The sequence below is a fragment of the Mustela putorius genome, unplaced genomic scaffold (genome assembly GCF_011764305.1).
Source record: "Mustela putorius furo isolate JIRA1106 unplaced genomic scaffold, ASM1176430v1.1 tig00001021_pilon_pilon_pilon, whole genome shotgun sequence".
Lineage (NCBI taxonomy): Eukaryota > Metazoa > Chordata > Mammalia > Carnivora > Mustelidae > Mustela > Mustela putorius.
This window is the reverse complement of record NW_025421534.1, coordinates 1,064,593-1,084,320: the sequence shown is the minus strand read 5'-3', so window position 1 is coordinate 1,084,320 and position 19,728 is coordinate 1,064,593. Positions and strand designations below refer to the sequence as shown.

General features: G+C 35.5%; 1 protein-coding gene across 6 annotated transcripts in view; it reads right to left on the bottom strand.

The window, feature by feature from the left end:
• BRWD3 (bromodomain and WD repeat domain containing 3) overlaps nt 1–19,728 on the bottom strand; it is a 220,789-nt gene that overhangs the window by 33,938 nt on the left and 167,123 nt on the right. For 5 of the 6 annotated variants that reach the window (XM_013050048.2, XM_045087074.1, XM_004780572.3 and 2 more), the window contains 9 exons: nt 19,486–19,547; nt 19,232–19,387; nt 18,448–18,568; nt 17,302–17,427; nt 17,136–17,214; nt 4,342–4,398; nt 2,998–3,138; nt 2,030–2,101; nt 240–392 (listed from right to left, as the gene is read on the bottom strand). In XM_013050048.2, coding sequence (XP_012905502.1) covers nt 240–392; nt 2,030–2,101; nt 2,998–3,138; nt 4,342–4,398; nt 17,136–17,214; nt 17,302–17,427; nt 18,448–18,568; nt 19,232–19,387; nt 19,486–19,547 — 967 coding nt within the window. The remainder of the gene's footprint in view (nt 1–239; nt 393–2,029; nt 2,102–2,997; nt 3,139–4,341; nt 4,399–17,135; nt 17,215–17,301; nt 17,428–18,447; nt 18,569–19,231; nt 19,388–19,485; nt 19,548–19,728) is intronic. The other variant, XM_045087075.1, reaches the window with a different exon arrangement.

The following is a 19,728-nucleotide window of genomic DNA, read 5'->3' as shown; positions in this document are numbered from 1 at the left end:
AATTAGACACCAGTGATTACAAAAAACAAAAATTATTATTACTACTTTTTTGTTCATAAGATATTTAAGTTCTAACAAAACATAGGGAAAGTATCACACTCCAGTAACCATGTCAGAACTGTAATATACTTCTTTAGAAAGTATAAGCAGTTTTAAAACTAATGAAAGAAAACTACCTGATATACATATATATGTAAATACTTAAGTAATTAATCCACAGAGTATTTTTTTTTGCATACCCTTGACTTTTTATTAGAGGTATAAGTTTTAGAGTTGCTGAATATTTGGCGAACATCTTTATAAAATTCCAGAGGACTACCATAATTTCCTGCTTCCAAAGTTTCTTTCACAGTGCTGAAGTCCATAGGCGTGTCTGTAATATCTGGAAAATCCTACAAGGAAGGATGTGTTATTAAATATACAAGCTGGGTAACAATACTACATAATACAATGGTACTGAGATTTGCATCACCAATCCACCATGAAATAAACACACTGCTTTTCAAACTGCCAACTATCTACTCTAATCAAAACCATTCATTTAAACAGAATTCTTTTGGTAGCTCAGGAAAAGAGCAGGGTCTCTGGGAGAGTCTTAGCCTTCACCCTGAAATTGATAACCATATTCTCTCAAGAGACAGAATAGAAAATGCACAGCCACTGGCTTTATCCCTACAGAATACAAAATTCCATTTTTTACTTAAAGGCTGAAGGAGCCCCCAATTGCCTAGCAAAGTGCCCAATGAAGGTATAAGATGGGTTTATTCACATATAATTAGTTCCATGTCACAAATTAATTACACATTTCCAAGCTATTTCTAGATAGGAGGGCATTCTACCTAAAATGTCATTAGTTGAAGGTCAAAGTCAAACTGGCCATGTCTGTGGCTAGCTCCTATATTTTTGCTTTTTAATGAATATGACACTTGTGCTTCATTGGAGGTCTGTGTCTCATAAATTATGAATTAGTTTGATTTTTATTAGGGAAGGGAGAAGATTCTATTTTAACCTAAATCTGTCAAGTCTTGTTAAGATATGCCTAGGTTTATCATATAGAATGTAATCTAAAAGTCATACTTATATATATCATAACCATCAAGAACTAAACATTTTGGAGTGAAAACCATAGTCAATATTAGATCTCTCATCCCATTTAAATTCATTAAGTAACAATCACCACATTTCTTTCAGAGAAGAAGCCAAAAATCCAGAAGAATGGGCAGAGGAAAAGTGTATTATAAATTACAAATTATAAAAAAAAGTGAAAATATTTTTCCAAGTGTAAGAGACCACAATTGCTCTTAATCTATCTTTAAAAATATTTTTGTCTTAAATCATAACAACAAAAGTATATTCCTACATACATAGCTTAGGAAACAAAGATTTTCATAGAGGAAGTATGTTGGACTTGTAAAATGTAACCAAAACTCAAAAGATCCCATAAGGTGGCTGAATGAAGTCCCAGTGGATATAATCAGCTGCAATACAGACATATTGTGCAATTAATGTTTTCTACTCCACTACAGTAACTTTAGGTCTATAGAAACAATTATGTGTATGCAAATGCCATAAAGAACATACTTGGAAACACATGATGATTTAAAAACCAAAAACACAAGGGTGCTTGGGTGGCTTAGTTGGTTAAGCATTTGATTCTTGGCTTTGGCTCAGGTCATGATCTCAGGGTCTTGAGATCGAGCCCTGTGTCAGGCTCCGCACTCAGCACGGAGTATGCTTCTCTCCCTCTCCTTCTGCCCCTTCCCACTGTTTGTGGTCTCTCTCAATCTAAACAAAATTAAAAAATCTTCAAAACAAAATAAAACCTTAAAAGAACCAAAAAAACCCCACAAACAAACAAAACAAAACAAAAACATAAACCACCAAAAAAAATCAAAGACAAAAAAAGTACGAAGAATTGGAAAACAGCTTTACAAATTATAAAAGTTTCATTTACAGTATGGAAATTTTAAAAAGTAGAACAATATAAAAACAACCAGTGCATGTCTTTTAAGAGACAACCTAGGTCTACCTCAGAAAGAGACGGCTCTTGTCTTTCTGCAACAACTGACTCTGAAGATTCTCCCTCTTGTTCTTGATGGCCCTATTAGGGTAAAGAAGATATATTTTATTTCCAGACTACTACAACGAAATATCAAGTTGGCAAAGCAATAATGATTTAAAGCTTTAAGTAATAAATAGGATTTAGGTTTTTACTGACTATACTTTAAGATGAAAGAATTCTACATTCACCATTGTCCTCTACTATGAGAAACACAAGACTGATTTATTCTAGTCAAACTCCTTACAAACAAAATGAGCTTCGTTGAACATAATTTTGTTTTTTATTTGAATATTTTTTTCCCAACTAAAACCTGTATATGCAGAAAACATTTATGTTTACTAATTTCAGAGGATGGTCTGATGCATTTCTGAAATACTGCTATAACTTTTCTCTGAAAAAGTTAAGACAGATTTGCTATCTACACTGAACAGTTATTCAACAGATACACTCCTAAAAAAAGAATCCTATAATAGGTCTCATGTTTTTATCTTTGATGAAAAGTAATATGGCATACATTAATTACTCTAAGTGATCCTACTGGATAACACATTAAGTATAAATTAAACAGGCTGATATGTTATGAGGGGTCTCCAGTGAGTAGAAATGTATTAGAAATCAGTAAAATTTATTTAAAAATATCCAAAATGAAAGCAGGAAGGGATTGCAAAGATATTTAGATTCAGATTTGGTTCACAACTATATAATTTACACACAAAGTACATGACTGGAATTTCATTATCATTAATCATACTACCTACTTTCACAATTAAAAGACATATGAAAAAGGAAGGAAGAGGAAGGAAATAGGGAGGTAAGAAGGGATGGAGGAAAGAAGGAAGGAAAAAAAGAGGAAAAGTGGCTTCAAATTATATTTTAGCATGTGTAGTTGTGGGGAAATTACATATTGGCAATTATTTAAACAAGTGTATGTTTACTAGATAAGAAAGATGATCGGCTGGCTGTCGAAATGGCTCTGCATCTTCACGTTCATAAATGAGGCTCAACAGTTCTTTGCATTGTTTTCTCCAAGCATCAGGATTACACCTTAAAGACTGTTTTCTGCCTCGGCATTTGACCTGTAGATTTTAACAGAATTATATATAAAAGCTCTTTTCTTAACTATTCATTGATTTTCTCCTGCGTTCCTATGTTAATAAATCTATGTAACATAGAGGAGCTGCTATTTAAGTTTCTTAATTTAGACATTATTCTGCCTGACAAAAATATATATAATAAAAACTAGACAGTATATGCATGGAAATAGCAAGAATTCTAGTATTCTGAAATTTCATTTTAAGAAAATCTGAACCACAAATAAAACACAGAGGAACATATATTTTTCCTTAATATTTACTGGTAGTTAAGTATACTTAACAATGGCATTATAATTTTCTCAAAACTCAAACAAATATATGTTTATATATTATCTATTTATTAATTGTGTATGAGTATATATATATATCTTTTGTTGTGTATGTGTGTGTATACATATATATATATATCCATATTATCCATATGCTCTGTGTATCTATATCTATATATCCTTTGTTGTCATGGTCCATTCTAGCCTTTACCATTTGATGCCTTTTTATAAGATTTCTTTCAGTATTTCAAAGAAAATATTCCTTATATAAAATAAGAATTTGTTTAATTACTATGGAAGGGAAGTGTACAGAACAGAGCTAACATAACAGACCTGAGGCTGTTTATCTTTACCAGGGCTTGCTTATAAGGTTGGCCTTTGGTTGGCATTCTGGATAACTGGCACGTGAAACATTCCTAAATACTAAAGGTGGTTTACTGTGTCTACACTGTTTGTACAATGTGATTTGTATGGGACACTTGCTTTCCTGTACTTTTCCTATGCCTTCTTGCTTTTTGGGAGCCTGGAATCTTGGGATGTACTAGACAGACAGTGTCTATATATAACCAGTTCCAAATAAATTCTTGGGGTGTTAGTCTCTAATCACATATACATTGCTAAATTTTCATTGTACAGGAAGAGTGTGCTCTGTTTGGCCCCTCAAAGAAGGGAGAAAGCAAAAAAAGCCTACACGTGGATTCCTCCAGATTCTGCCTATGTTTATTTCCCTGTGATCCAACTGTGCATCCTTTATTATACGTCACTGTAATAAACCTTAGTAATGAATCACAAGTATATATACTGAGTTCTAAGAGTCTTTATAGAAATTTTCCAAACAGGTGGAGTTGGTCTTAGGGATCCCTGACACGGGAAGCCTGAAAATTCTTCTTTTTGGCAGGTTATTTTACTCACTCACCCTTCTCCCAGATGAAGTACCAGGACCATCTGAATCTAAATCAACCAATTCTGTATCCTAAAATTAAAAGGGACGAGTGAGAAAACATGTTAATTTAAATTCAAAGTCTTACAAATTTGATAAACATTTACAAAGAAATGGCAAATACAATCACAATTAACTCCCTCATTGGAGCAGGCAGCAGGCAGAACGAAGTTTAAAGGAACAATTACTCCAAACTTTGCCTATATGCTAGATACAAACTGAGAAATATATAGGGAGAGAAGGAATAAACAAGGTCTCTTTAAATCAGAATAGGAAATGAAGAAAATAGTATAGTGACTGGTGTCTAAAGTTGTACCTAATATTAATATTTAAAAAAAAAACTTACTCTATATAACATGCTACTTCAATATATTATAATCATGAATTATTCATGATTAATCTTTTACTATGTCAAGAAATACATCTATTTTCTATAGGGAACTATGAATGTATATTAAAACTTAAGATTCAAATGGCAACATTTCGTTTCTTTTGATGGCTGCATAGTATTCCATTGTGTATATATACCACATCTTCTTGATCCATTCATCTGTTGATGGACATCTAGGTTCTTTCCATAGTTTGGCTATTGTGGACATTGCTGCTATAAACATTTGAGTGCGTGTGCCCCTTGCGACAACATGGATGGAACTAGAGCGTATTATGCTTAGTGAAATAAGCAGAGAAAGACAACTATCATATGATCTCACTGATATGAGGAAGTGGTGATGCAACATGGGGGCTTAAGTGGGTAGGAGAAGAATAAATGAAACAAGATGGGATTGGGAGGGAGACAAACCATAAGTGACTCTTAATCTCACAAAACAAACTGAGGGTTGCTGCAGGGGGGGGGGTTTGGGAGAAGGGGGTGGGATTATGGACATGGAGGAGGGTATGTGCTTTGGTGAGTGCTGTGAAGTGTGTAAACCTGTTGACTCACAGACCTGTACCCCTGGGGATAAAAATATATGTTTATAAAAAATAAAAAATTAAAAAAAAAACACAAAAAACCCCTTAAGATTTAATTAAGTATCCCTCTGAGCAATAGTTTTTTAATACAAAGAGGCAAGGCCCACATACCATTATTACCCTGGTGGTGGTAAAGCACATAGGTAATGCGTAGGAGAAAATAAAAGCATCAAAATCCACGAGGTACAGATAACCCCCCTCAAAATCAATACGAACAGGTCCACACCTCATCATCTAATAGCAACATTTACAAGTCGTAGCGACAAGAAGAAAATCCTGAAAGCAGCCCGGGACAAGAAGTCTGTAACATACAATGATAAAAATATTAGACTGGCAACAGATTTATCCACAGAGACTTGGAAGGCCAGAAAAAACTGGCATGATATTTTAAGAGCACTAAATGAGAAAACATACAGCGAAGAATACTATATCCAGCTAGGCTATCATTGAAAATAGGAGAGGTAAAAAGCTTCCAGAACAAACATAAACTAAAAGAATTTATAAACACCAAACCGGATCTACAGGAAATATTGAAAGGGGTCCTCTAAGCAAAAAGAGAGCTTAAAATTAGTAGATCAGAATGGAACAGAGATAATATACAGTATTAGTCACCTTACAGGCAATACAATGGCACTAAATTCATATCACTCAATAGTTACCCTGAATGTAAATGGGCTAAATGCCCCAATCAAAAGACACAGGGTATCAGAATGGATAAAAAATACCATGAATATGCTGTCTAGAAGAAACTCATTTTAGACCCAAAGACACCTCCTGATTTAAAGTGAGGGGGTGGAAAACAAATTACCATGCTAATGAACACCAGAAGAAAGCTGGGGTGGCAATCCTTGTATCACATCAATTAGATTCTAAGCCAAAGACTATAATAAGAGATGAGGAAGGACACTATATCATACTTGAATGGTCTGTCCAACAAGAAGATCTAACAATTTTAAATATCTATACCCCTAACATGGGAACAGACAACTACATAAACCAATTAATAATAAAATCAAAGAAATGCATCAACAATAATACAGTAGTAGTAGGGGGACTTTAACACTCTTCTCACTGAAATGGACAGATCATCCAAGCAAAAGATCAAGAAAATAAAAGCCTTAAATGATACACTGGACCAGACGGACATCACAGATATATTCAGAACATTCCATCCCAGAGCAACAGAACACACATTCTTCTCTAGTGCATGTGCAACATTCTCCAGAATAAATCACATCCTGGGTCATAAATCAGGTCTCAACTGGTATCAAAAGATTGGGATCATTCCCTGCATATTTTCAGACCACAATGCTCTAAAGCTAGAACTCAATCACAAGAGGAAATTTGGAGAGAATCCAAATACATGGAGACTAAAGAGCATCCTTCTAAAGAATGAATGGGTCAACCAGGAAATTAAAGAATAGTTGAAAAAATCATGGAAACAAATGATAATGAAAACACAACGGTTCAAAATCTGTGGGACACAGCAAAGGCAGTCCTGGAAGGAAAATATACAGTGATACAAGCCTCTTTCAAGAAACAAAAAAGGTCTCAAATAAACAACCTAACCCTACACCTGAAGGAGATGGAGAAAGAACAACAAAGAAAGCCTAACCCTAGTAGAAGAGAAATAATAAAGATCAGAGCAGAAATCAATGAACGAGAAGCCAAAAGAACAGTAGAACAAATCAATGAAACTAGGAGGTGGTTCTCCGAACGAATTAATCTGATGGATACACCACTGGCCAGACTTATCAAAAAGAAAAGAGAAAAGACCCAAATAAATAAAATCATGAATGAAAGAGGAAAAATCACAACCAACACCAAAGAAATACAAACCATTATAAGAACATACTATGAGCAACTCTACGCCAACAAATTCGACAATCTGGAAGAAATGGATGCATTCCTAGAAACATATAAACTACCACAACTGAACCAGGAAGAAATAGAAAACCTGAACAGACCCATAACCAGTAAGGAGATTGAAGGAGTCATCAAATATCTCCCAACAGACAAGAGCCCAGGGCCAGAAGGCTTCCCAGGGAAATTCTACCAAACAGTTAGAGAAGAATTAATTCCTATTCTCCTGAAACTCTTCCAAAAACTAGAAATGGAAGGAAAACTTCCAAACTCATTTTATGAGGCCAGCATCACCCTGATCCCCAAACCAGACAAGGATCACATCAAAAAGGAGAATTATAGACCAATATCCTTGATGAACACAGATGTGAAAATTCTCACCAAAATGCTAGCCAATAGGATCCAACAGTACATTAAAAGGCTTATTCACCACCACCAAGTGGGATTTATTCCAGGGCTGCAAGGTTGGTTCAACATCTGCGAATCAATCAATGTGATACAATACATTAATAAAAGAAAGAACAAGAACCATATGATACTCTCCATAGATGCTGAAAAAGCAATTGACAAAGTGCAGCATCCCTTCCTGATCAACACTCTTCAAAGTGTAGGGATAGAGGGCATATACCTCAATATCATCAAAGCCATCTATGAAAAACCCACTGCAAATATCATGCTCAATGGAGAAAAACTGAGAGCATTTCCGCTAAGATCAGGAACACGGCAGGGATGTCCATTATCACCACTGCTATTCAACATAGTACTAGAAGTCCTAGCCTCAGCAATCAGACAACAGAAAGAAATTAAAGGCATCCAAATCGACAAAGAAGAAGTCAAACTATCACTCTTTGCAGATGATATGATACTATATGTGGAAAACCCAAAAGACTCCACTCCAAAACTGCTAGAACTTGTACAGGAATTCAGTAAAGTGTCAGCATATAAAATCAATGCACAGAAATCAGTTGCATTTCTTTACACCAACAGCAAGACAGAAGAAAGAGAAATCAAGGAGTCAATCCCATTTACAATTGCACCCAAAACCATTAAGATACCTAGGAATAAACTTAACCAAAGAGGCAAACAATCTATACTCAGAAAACTATAAAGTCCTCATGAAAGAAACTGAGGAAGACACAAAGAAATGGAAACATGTCCCATGCTCCTGGATTGGAAGAACAAATATTATGAAAATGTCTAGCTACCTAAAGCAATCTACACATTTAATGCAATCCCTATTAAAGTCCCATCCATTTTTTCCAAAGAAATGGAACAAATGATCCTAAAATTTGTATGGAACCAGAAAAGACCTCAAATAGAGGAATTTTCAAAAAGAAAGCCAAAGGGGCGCCTGGGTGGCTCAGTGGGATAAAGCCTCTGCCTTCGGCGCAGGTCATGATCCCAGTGTCCTGGGATCGAGCCCCACATTGGGCTGTCTGCTCCGCGGAGAGCCTGCTTCCTCCTCTCTCTCTCTCTCTGCCTACTTGTGATCTCTGTCTGTCAAATAAATAAATAAAATATATATATAAAAAAAAAGAAAGCCAAAGTTGGTGGCATCATAATTCCAGACATCAAGCTCTACTACAAAATTGTCATCATCAACTCAGTATGGTCCTGGCAGAAGAACAGACACATAGATCAATGGAAGAGAAGAGAGAGTCCAGAAATAGACCCTCAACTCTATGGTCAACTAATCTTCGACAAAGCAGGAAAGAATGTCCAATGGAAAAAAGACAGCCTCTTCAATAAATGGTGCTGGGAAAATTGGACAGCCACATGCAGAAAAATGAAATTGGACCATTTCCCTACACCACACACGAAAATAGACTCAAAATGGATGAAGGACCTCAATGTGAGAAAGGAATCCATCAAAATCCTTGAGGAGAACACAGGCAACAACCTCTTTGACCTCAGCTGCAGCAACTTCTTCCTAGGAACATCGCCAAAGGCAAGGGAAGCAAGGGCAAAAATGAACTATTGGGACTACATCAACATCAAAAGCTTTTGCACAGCAAAGGAAACAGTTAACAAAATCAAAAGACAACTGACAGAATGGGAGAAGATATTTGCAAACGACATATCAGATAAAGGGGTGGTATCCAAAATCTATAAAGAGCTTAGCAAACTCAACACGCAAAGAACAAAGAATCCAATCAAGAAATGGGAAGAGGACATGAACAGACATTTCTGCAAAGAAGATATCCAGATGGCCAACAGACACATGAAAAAGTGCTCCACATAACTCGGCATCAGGGAAATACAAATCAAAACCACAAGGAGATACCACCTCACACCAGTCAGATTGGCTAAAATTAACAAGTCAGAAATGACAGATGCTGGCAAGGATGCGCAAAAAAGGGAACCCTTCTACACTGTTGGTGGGAATGCAAGCTGATGCAATTACTCTGGAAAATGGCATGAAGGTTTCTCAAAAAGTTGAAAATAGAGCTACCCTAGGACGCAGCAATTGCACTATTGGGTATTTACCCTAAAGGTACAAACGTAGTGATCCAAAAGTGGCACGTGCACCTGAATGTTTATAGCAGTAATGCCCACAATAGCCAAACTATGGAAAGAACCTAGATATCCATCAACAGATGAATGGATAAAGAAGATATGGTGTGTGTATATATATATACAATGGAATACTATGCAGCCATCAAAAGAAATGAAATCATGCTATTTGCAACGGCGTGGATAGAACGAGAGCGCATTTTGCTTAGCGAAATAAGTCGATCACAGAAAGACAACTATCATATGATCTCCCTGATATGAGGAAGTGGAAATGCAATGTGGGGAGTTTGGGGGGTTGGAAAAGAAGAAATGAAACAAGAGATCAGGAGGGGGACAAAGCATAAGAGACTCTTAATCTCACAAAACAAACTGAGGGTTACCAGGGGGAATAGGGAAGGAAGAGGGTGGTGGGGTTATAGACATCGGGGAGAGTATGTGCTATGGTGAGTGCGGTAAAGTGTGTAAACCTGGCAATTCACTGACCAGTAACGCTGGGGCTACTAATATATTATATATTAATTTAAAAATTAAAATAAATAAAATACACACAGAATAAGAGAATTTCAGACCAATATCCCTGATGAATATGAATGCCTATATTCTCAGCAAGATCTTAGCTAATAGGATCCAACAGTACATTATAAAGATTATCCACCATGGCCAGGTGGGATTTATTCCTGGGATGCAAGGGTGGTTCAACATTTGCAAATCAATGTGATAGAACAAATCAATAAGAGAAGAGAGAAGAACCACATGGTCCTCTCAATGGATGAAGAAAAAAGTATTTGACAAAATACAGAATCTGTTCGTGATTAAAACACTTCAAAGTACAGGGATAGAGGGAACATACCTCAACTTCATAAAATCTATCTATGAAAAACCCATAGCGAATATCATTCTCAATAGAGAAAAGCTGACAGCCTTTCCTTTTAGATCAGGAACACAGGGATGCCCACTCTCACCACTATTGTTCAATATAGTACTAGAAGTCCTAGCAAAAGCAATCAGACAACAAAAAGAAATACAAGGTATTCAAATTAGCAAAGAAGAAGTCAACCTCTCTCTCTTTGCACGTGATATGATACTTTATATGGAAAATCCTAAAGACTCCACACCCAAACTACTAAAACTCATACAGCAATTCAGTAATGTGGCAAGATACAAAACCAATATACTCAAAAATCAGTTTCTTTCTTACACACTAACAGTGAAAATACAGAAAGGGAAATTAGAGAATCAGTTCCATTTACTATAGCACCAATAACCCTAAAATACCTGGGAATAAAACTAATTAAAAAGTTAAAGGATCTGTACTCAAAAACTTATAGAACACTCATAAATGAAATTGAGGAAGACACAGAAAGATGGAAGACCATTCCATGCTCACGGATCAGAAGACTAAAACATTGTTAAAATGTCTATACTGCCTAGAGCAATCTATACTTTCAATGCCATCCCAATCGAAATTGCACTGGCATTCTTCAAAATGCTGGAAGAAACAATCCTAAAATTTGTATGGAACCAGAGGAGACCCCAAATTGCTAAGGAAATATTGAAAAAGAAAACAAAACTGGGGGCATCACATTTCCTGATTTCAAGCTTTACTACAAAGCTTTTCTAATCACCAAGACAGCATGGTACTGGCACAAAAACAGACACATAGATGAGTGGAAAAGAGTAGAGAGCCCAGATATGGACCTGTACCTCTATGGTCAACTAATTTTGACAAATCAGGAAAAAATATTCAGTGGAAAAAAGACAGTGTCTTCAATAAATGGCGTGGGGAAAATTGGACAGCTATATATAGAAAATGAAACTTGACCATTCTCTTATACCATACAAAGATAAATTAGAAATGGATAAAAGACCTCAATATGAGACAGGAATCTGTCAAAAGCTTAGAGGAGAATGTAGGCAGTAACTTCTTTAACATCAACCACAGCAACTTCTTTCAAGGCATGTCTCCAAAGTCAAAGGAAACAAAAGTGAAAATGAACTTTTGGGACTTCATCAAGATTAAAAGCTTCTGCACAGCAAAGGAAACAGTCAACAAAATAACGAGGCAACCCACAGAATGGGAGAAGATATTCACAAATGACACTACAGACAAAGGGCTAATATCCAAGATTTATAAAGAACTCCTCAAACTCAACACTCAAAAAACAGATAATCACATCAACAAATGGGCAGAAGACATGAAGAGACACTTCTTCAAGGAAGACATACAAATGGCTAACAGACACATGAAACATGTTCATCATCTTTAGCCATGAGGGAAATTCATATCAAAACCACATTGAGATACCACCTTACACCAGTTAGAATGGCCAAAATCAAGAAGACAGTAAAGAACAAGTGTTGGAGAGGATGTGGAGAAAGGGGGACCCTGTTACACTGTTGGTGGGAATGCAAGTTGGTGCAGCTGCTTTGGAAAAGTGGGAAGATACCTTAAGAAATTAAATTAGAGCTACTCTATGACCCTAAAATTACACTACTTCAAGATACAGATGCAGAAAAGAAGGGCCATGGGTGCCTGGGTGGTTCAGTGGGTTAAAGCCTCTGCCTTCACCTCAGGTCATGATCCCAGGGTCCTGGGATCGAGCCCCGCATCGGGTTTTCTGCTCAGCGAGGAGTTTGTTTCCTCCTCTCTCTCTGCCTGCCTCTCTGCCTACTTGTGATCTCTGTCAGATAAATAAATTAAAAAAATCTTTAAAAAAAAGAAAAGAAAAGAAGGGCCATCTGTACCCCAATGTTCAAAGCAGCAATGGCTCCAGGTGCCAAACTGTGGACAGAGCCACGATGTCCTTCAACAGATAAATGGATAAAGAAGATATGGTCTATATATACAATGGAATATTATGCCTCCATCAAAAAGTATGAATACCCAACTTTTGCATGAACATGGATAGGGCTGGAGGAGATTATGCTGAGTCAGATAAGTCAAGCAGAGAGAATCAATTATCATATGGTTTCACTTACTTGTGGAGCATAAGGAATAACAGGGAGGACATACGTAGAACGAGAGGAGAAGTGAGTTGGGGGAAATAGGAGGAGGTGAGGAACTATCAGAGACTGTGGACTCTGAGAAACAAACTAAGGGGTTTGGAGGGGAGGGGACTGGGGGTTGGGGTGAGCCTTGTGGTGGGTATTATGGAGGGCACGTATTGCATGGAGCACTGGGTGTGGTGCATAAACAATGAATCTTGGAATACTGAGAAAAAAAAATGAAACTTGACCCATATCTTATCTTATCTTATACCAAACATTAAACTCAACACAAAATGGATTAAGGACTTGAGTCCTTAATTTAAAGACATGAAACTTTAAAACCCCTAGGGGGAAAAAAAAAAAAAAAACACATGGCCTGAGTGCATTGACAGTGGTCCTGGCAATGAATATTTTTGGATTAGACAAAATCCAAAAGCAACAAACAACAACAAAAGCAGAAGTAAACAATTTCAAAGTACAAAGCTTCTGCCCAGCAAAGGAAACCATTGACAAATGAAAAGGGAACCTACAGAATGGGAGAAGGTATTTGCAAATCTTGTATATGATAAGGGTTTAATTGTCAAAACATATAATAATTTCATATAATTCAATAATAAAAATAAGATCCAATTTAAAAATGGGCATCAGGGTCCACTGGGTGCCTCAGTTGGTTAAGCAGCTGCCTTCATCTCAAGTCCTGATCTTAGGGTCCTGAGATGGAGCCCCACATTGGGCTCCCTGCTCAGTGGATAGTCTGCTTCTCCCATTCCCTCTGCTCCTCCCCCACCTTGTGTTTTCTTGATTGCATGTTTTCACTCTCCCTTAAATAAATAAAATGATAAATTCTCTTAAAAAAACAAAAAAATAAAAATGTGCATTAGAATTGAATAGACATTTTTACAAAGAAGACATCCAAATGGTCAACAAGCATATGAAAAAGTATTCAATGTCACTAATCATCAAGGAAATGCAAATCAAAATCACAATGAAATATCACCTCACACCTATTAAAATGGCTATCATCAGTGTGCCTGGGTGGCTCAATGGGTTAAAGCCTCTGCCTTCAGCTCAGGTCAAGATCCCAGGGTCCTAGGATCGAGCCCTGCATCGGGCTCTCTGCTCAGCAGGAAGCCTGCTTTCTCCTCACTCTGCCTGCTTCTCTGCCTACTTGTGATCTCTGTCTGTCAAATAAATAAATAAAATCTTTAAAATGGCTATCATCAAGAAGACAAGAATAAGTATTCATAAAGATATGGAGAAAAAGGAACCCTTGAGCATTTGTTGTTGGGAATGTAAACTGGTATACCTATTATACAAAACAGTATGGAGAGTCCTCATAAAAATAAAGATAGAACTATCATATGATAGTTCTACTGCAATCCTACTTTTGAGTATTTATCCAAAGACAATGAAAACAGGATATCAAAGAGAAAAAGCTGTATTTACATATTCACTGTAGCAATATCCACAATAGCCAAAATATGGAAACAACCTAAGTGTGCTCAACAAATGGATGGATAAAGAAGATGTGATATATATACACAATAGAATACCATTCTGTCTTGAGGGAAAAAAGTAATCCTGCCATTTGTGACAGTGTGGGTGGACCCAAAGGGCATTATGCTAAGTGAAATAAGCCAGAAAAAAACAAATACAGCATGGTATCACTTACAGATGAATCTTTTAAAAAAAAAGTTAAACTCATAGAAAGAGAGAATAGAAAAGTGGTAGCCAGGGGCTAAATGATGAGAGAAAGAAGGAGAGACTGGTAAAATTAAATTTTCAGCAAAATAAGTAAGGTCTGCGCATCTAAGGCTCTCATGTAAAACACGGTGACCATGACTGATAACACTGTATTGTATAATTGAAAGTTGCTAAGAGAGAAGAACTTAAATGTTCTCACCAAGATAAAAAAGAAAGTTGCTGAATTACATTTTACTTTCAATTTTCCATTCTAACATAAGTAGTGCTACTCTGAGGAGTAATTCTTGCTCGATCAAATCCCGAGTCAAAATACATTTATATGAAAGGTCAGAGAAATTATCAGAAGAAAGAATGACAAATTCTTCACTAGTTTCAGGAGGATAATATCTAATTGAAATATCTCAGTTTTCCTTATTATATCAATAAGGATATTGATTAACTCTGATAATACAATATTATATAGTCAGATACATTTTTAGGGAAGATTGAAAAACAACACTAGGACAGAGAACAAACTGATGGTTGTAGGAGGGAAGGGGATGGAGTTGATGAGTGAAATGGGTGAAGGGGAGTGGGAGGTACATACTTCCAGTTATGGAATGAATAAATCACAGGAATAAAAGGTACAGCATAGTGAATACAGTCAATAATACTGTAGTAGCATTGTATGATGATAGATGGAAATTCGACTTGGGGTGAGCATTGTGTAACATGTAAATTAGTTGAATGACTATGTTGTACACCTGAAACTAATGTAACATTGTGTGTCAACTATACTCAAATAAAAGAAATAAAAAACAAATAAACAAAAACAAATAAAATGAGCAGAGAATCTAAATAGACATTTTTCCAAAGAAGATATAGATGACTGACCAGTAAATGAAAAGGCGTTCAACATCAATAACCATCAGGGAAATGCAAATCAAAACCACAATGAGATATCACCTCACACTCGTTAGAATGGCTGTTATCAAAAAAACCAAGAAATAACAAGTGTTAGTAAGGATTTGGAGAAAGGGAACACTTGTGCACTTTCGGTGGAAATGTAAAATTGGTGTAACCTACGGAAAACGGTATGGAGGTTCCTCAAAAAATTTAAAAAAAAGAAAAAAGAACTACCTTATGATCTAGGAACTCCACTCCTGGGCTTTCCAAAGAAAATGAGAACACTAACTCTAAAAGATAAATGTATTCTCATATTCATTACAGGATTATTTACAATAGCCAGCACATAGAAACAATGTTTAATTGCACATTAATGAATAAATGGATAAACAAAAAAATGGTAATATATACCTAATAGGATATTATTCAGCCATAAAAAAGGAACTTTCCATTTGGAACAAAAGTAGATGGACCTTGAGAACATCATGCTTAGTGAAATAAGAGAAATGCATCTATAATCTCATTTGTATGTGGAACCAAAAAAAAAATTACAGAAGCACAAAACACATTGTAGTTGTCCGAGATGGGGAGAACTAGAGAGAGGCTGGGGGGCAAAACACATGTAGTTGGTAAAAAGGTGCAAGCTTCAGTTACAAAATAAATGAGTCTTGGGGATATAATGTACAACATAATGGCTATAGCTTAATAATACTAGGTTGAATATATGAAAGTGGCTAAGAAAGTAAATTTTCAAAGTTATTATCATGTGAGAAAAACTAACTATGTATGGTGACTAGTCACATTTTGGTGATTCTTCCAAATATATGCAAATATAGAATCATTCGTTATACCTCTGAAACTAGTATGTTACATTAACTATACTTCAAAAAATAGAGAAAAAAACATTGGGGACTTACTGTTCTAGATAATAACAGTAGAGACAACATAAACATGTAATTATCTCTATACAATAGCCATTTCAATAAAATCTAGCATGTCTGAGTCACTCATCCTTGGGGCAAATTGTTTTCCACTAAAGATATTTGAACTATCACATTCCATTATTGTTTCATCCTCTTCTTGGTTTCTCCTTCTCTCTATCATAGCTTTCAGTCAAAAATGGTTTTATGTAAACTGGGAATATGGCTAGGTGGGGAAACCAGATATGTGAAGATCTGCTGATAATATGAATTTAATTTCATTAAGGAAAACTGGCTTATGCATGCAAATTTCCAAAAAGGAAATTAAAAAGCAATCTGAGGGTTTTGAAGGGGCGGGGGGGGGAGGTCGGGGTACCAGGTGGTGGGTATTATAGAGGGCAAGGATTGCATGGAGCACTGGGTGTGGTGCAAAAAGAATGAATACTGTTATGCTGAAAATAAAAAATAAATTTAAAAAAAAGAAAATTAAATAGCAATTCCATGAAACTACTAAAAATGTACTCTGAAACCTAAAACTTAAGAATACTTTAATATATTGCACATATTGCATAGAAAATGAATCCCTATTAAAATTTCTAAAAACTAATAATTCTTTTAAAATATTTAGTGCTTTGTCTTGTTTTTAAGACTGGAAAATGAATTGTTGATTTCTCATCACTGAAACCCACTGAGTCAAACATGATAACTGGCAACCTGTCTCTGACTAAAAATTGTAGCACCACTACATTTCTAATATATACCATCTAAATACAGGTTAAAGAGTTTTATATAAAAAGATGCGGGTGCTCAGCCAGCTTTTAGAAATCAGCTTCAGTGCTTATCGCCAGTTATAACACACACAATACTTACTGTACTTCAAAAAACAGAAAAGGAATTCATGCCTATTAATCACGCTCTGATTCTCACCTCCTCTGCATCTGTACTGTTTAGTTCTTCTGCTTTAATTTTATTATAAGTATCCAGTATATCAGTACAGCTCTGATCCCTAAGAAATAAGAAAGTCAAAACACTTCAATATATATATTTTTTAAATCAGAAATCAGCTCTTGTGGAAGATAAAGCTGCTACTTACCCAATAAATCGAAGTAAGACATCAGTTACAATTTTGGCTGCTTTAACTATAGGACTGTCTGGCTCATTGAAAGTCCTGGCATTATGCTCAATGTAGCGCACCTCCCACATTAATGCTGATATTCTCCTATGAAAGAAAAACATACCCTATTACTCTTGGTTGATACATTTAGAGTCTATTCTAAGAATATACAACATAGAACAACTAGGCACTCAATCATGGTATGTCAAGGGTGTTCTACTATCTGCATGTGACTTAATACATGTGTATAATGGATGTTCACTAATAAAGATATATAGTTAGAGTATTTGAGCACAGGTAAGCATTAAGAATCATTGGACTTCACATTAAAAAGAACTGACCCAGGACATTATGAGGAAATAGTGATTTAACCATTTAAGTATAAACACAAAGAAACAGTGTTTTGATAAAGTCCAAAGAATGTTCAGTTTTCAAGGGAAGAAATGAGAACATCATGGAAAAAAATAAACCAGGTTTTAGAAAAAGATTTTTATCCAGTTACTTTTATGATATATTTTATTAAATAAAAATTATAGGCAATGTTATAAAATATACCCAACTGGTTATATTTATAACCAGTTCATGTTGGGATGAATAACTATGGTTAGGATATAGTAGACTTTGGGATGAGAGAGGTACCAAAAGCTGCCCTCTACCGCTCTCTCAAAATTACTCCACTCCCAAATGAAACCAACAAAAAAATTATTTGGCTCTTTATCTAAACATATTTTGGGGCTGTTAATTAAATCTAGCTGCTGCCTAATTCCTCAACAGGGGATTTAATCATGCTCCAACTTTCTGTAGCACCTTAATTATGATGAATCCACAAACTAATCTGCCTCTAATTAAACTAAAGTTAACTGTAGTTTTTGTTTCACGTGATTTGTGCTACTCAAAATTTCATTTCTGTCCTTTATTCCATACTCCTCCTTACCCTGGAAGACTGAGAATCTATTGAATAAAGGGAAATGGTGTTCCAAATTTTTAGAAGAAATTTTGGAGTGGGTATATTGAATGATTATTTTACACTGCTAAAATACAGATTCTCACTGTATCATCATACAAAAAGGAAAACAAAAGATGTGAAGCTATGAACTTTATAGTAAATAATAAAACTAAACAAACCTGTAAAAGCGATTTTCAAGTCTCCGCCTAATGGTGTTGAGGTCAGTTGGATAAGCAACTACAGTGCAATACAAGGGATAGGCACTGAGATCCACTGGAACAGCAAAAGGGCTGGCAAAATCTATATTACCAAAATAAGAAAAGGTAGTCATAAAAGACATTAATATTTCATATTAACAAACAAAAAACTCATATATAAATAAGAAGAGAGGGCAATATACTACATTACTAAAATGATAATGATTCAATTATGCAAATATTAGATGAATATTGTTAAAATGTCATTCTCTTTATTTGGACATAATATCTATGAATCGTGCATGACACACTGGTTCAAATCAGGTGAAATCAGGCTAATTAAAGGAGAACTGGGTTTAATTTCAAACTGGTATGTTTTCTAGATAAATCCCAAATAGCTCAAGTGATATAGTTTAGATAATATAGCTTAGGTATGTGAGTAAAATATATTACTCATCTACTATCTACCAAAAAACTCATCCAAAGTCAGGCTCAGGAAATACTTGGAGAGCCAAAGTGATTCAAGAAAGTAAAAGATAATTACATGCCTATTTTTACTACTGTAAGTCCCAAGAGAATAGAATACATTTATCAGTCATTACATTGGCCAAACATATCAAAATATTAATGTTAAGCTAGAAACACTTGATTAAAAGTGCCTCTTAAGTTAAAAGTGTACAGTGAAAAAATGTATTTCTTCTTGTAGAACTTAAAATTTTGCTGGTTTTCCTTGTTTCTTCCTAATATCCTTTCACAGCCACCATACCCAGGGAAAGAAGGTGGTTGATGCCCTGAATAACCCGTTCACATTCCTCATCTCTGGAATGAGCCCCCCACTCTCCTTCCTGGGGTTTGTATAGCAAAGCAGTCAGTTCCTCCTGGGACACAGGAACACCAGCACCAACTTCATCTGGAAAGGCAGCTATGTATAAGATGAAAAATCAGGAATCATTAGTTTCCAATATTATGCTATTGGTATTTTTTAGAAGAATTTTAATTCATTTTTAAAAGCATATTTACTTCCTTCTGGAATTGGCTCCATATCCCAGGGGCTCATCTTTTCTCTCTCATTATTGTCCCAGCTATTGAAAAATAATAAGATACTAGTGAAATTCACACGATACTTTCATATACTAGCATAATTTGCATGACTTCTTGAGGTAAAATTCTGAAAAGGGCAATACAATTTTCCTTAAAGTATAATTTCACTTACATAAAGATAGTAATAAACCTTAAATAGAGAAAACAAAAAAAAATAGAGAA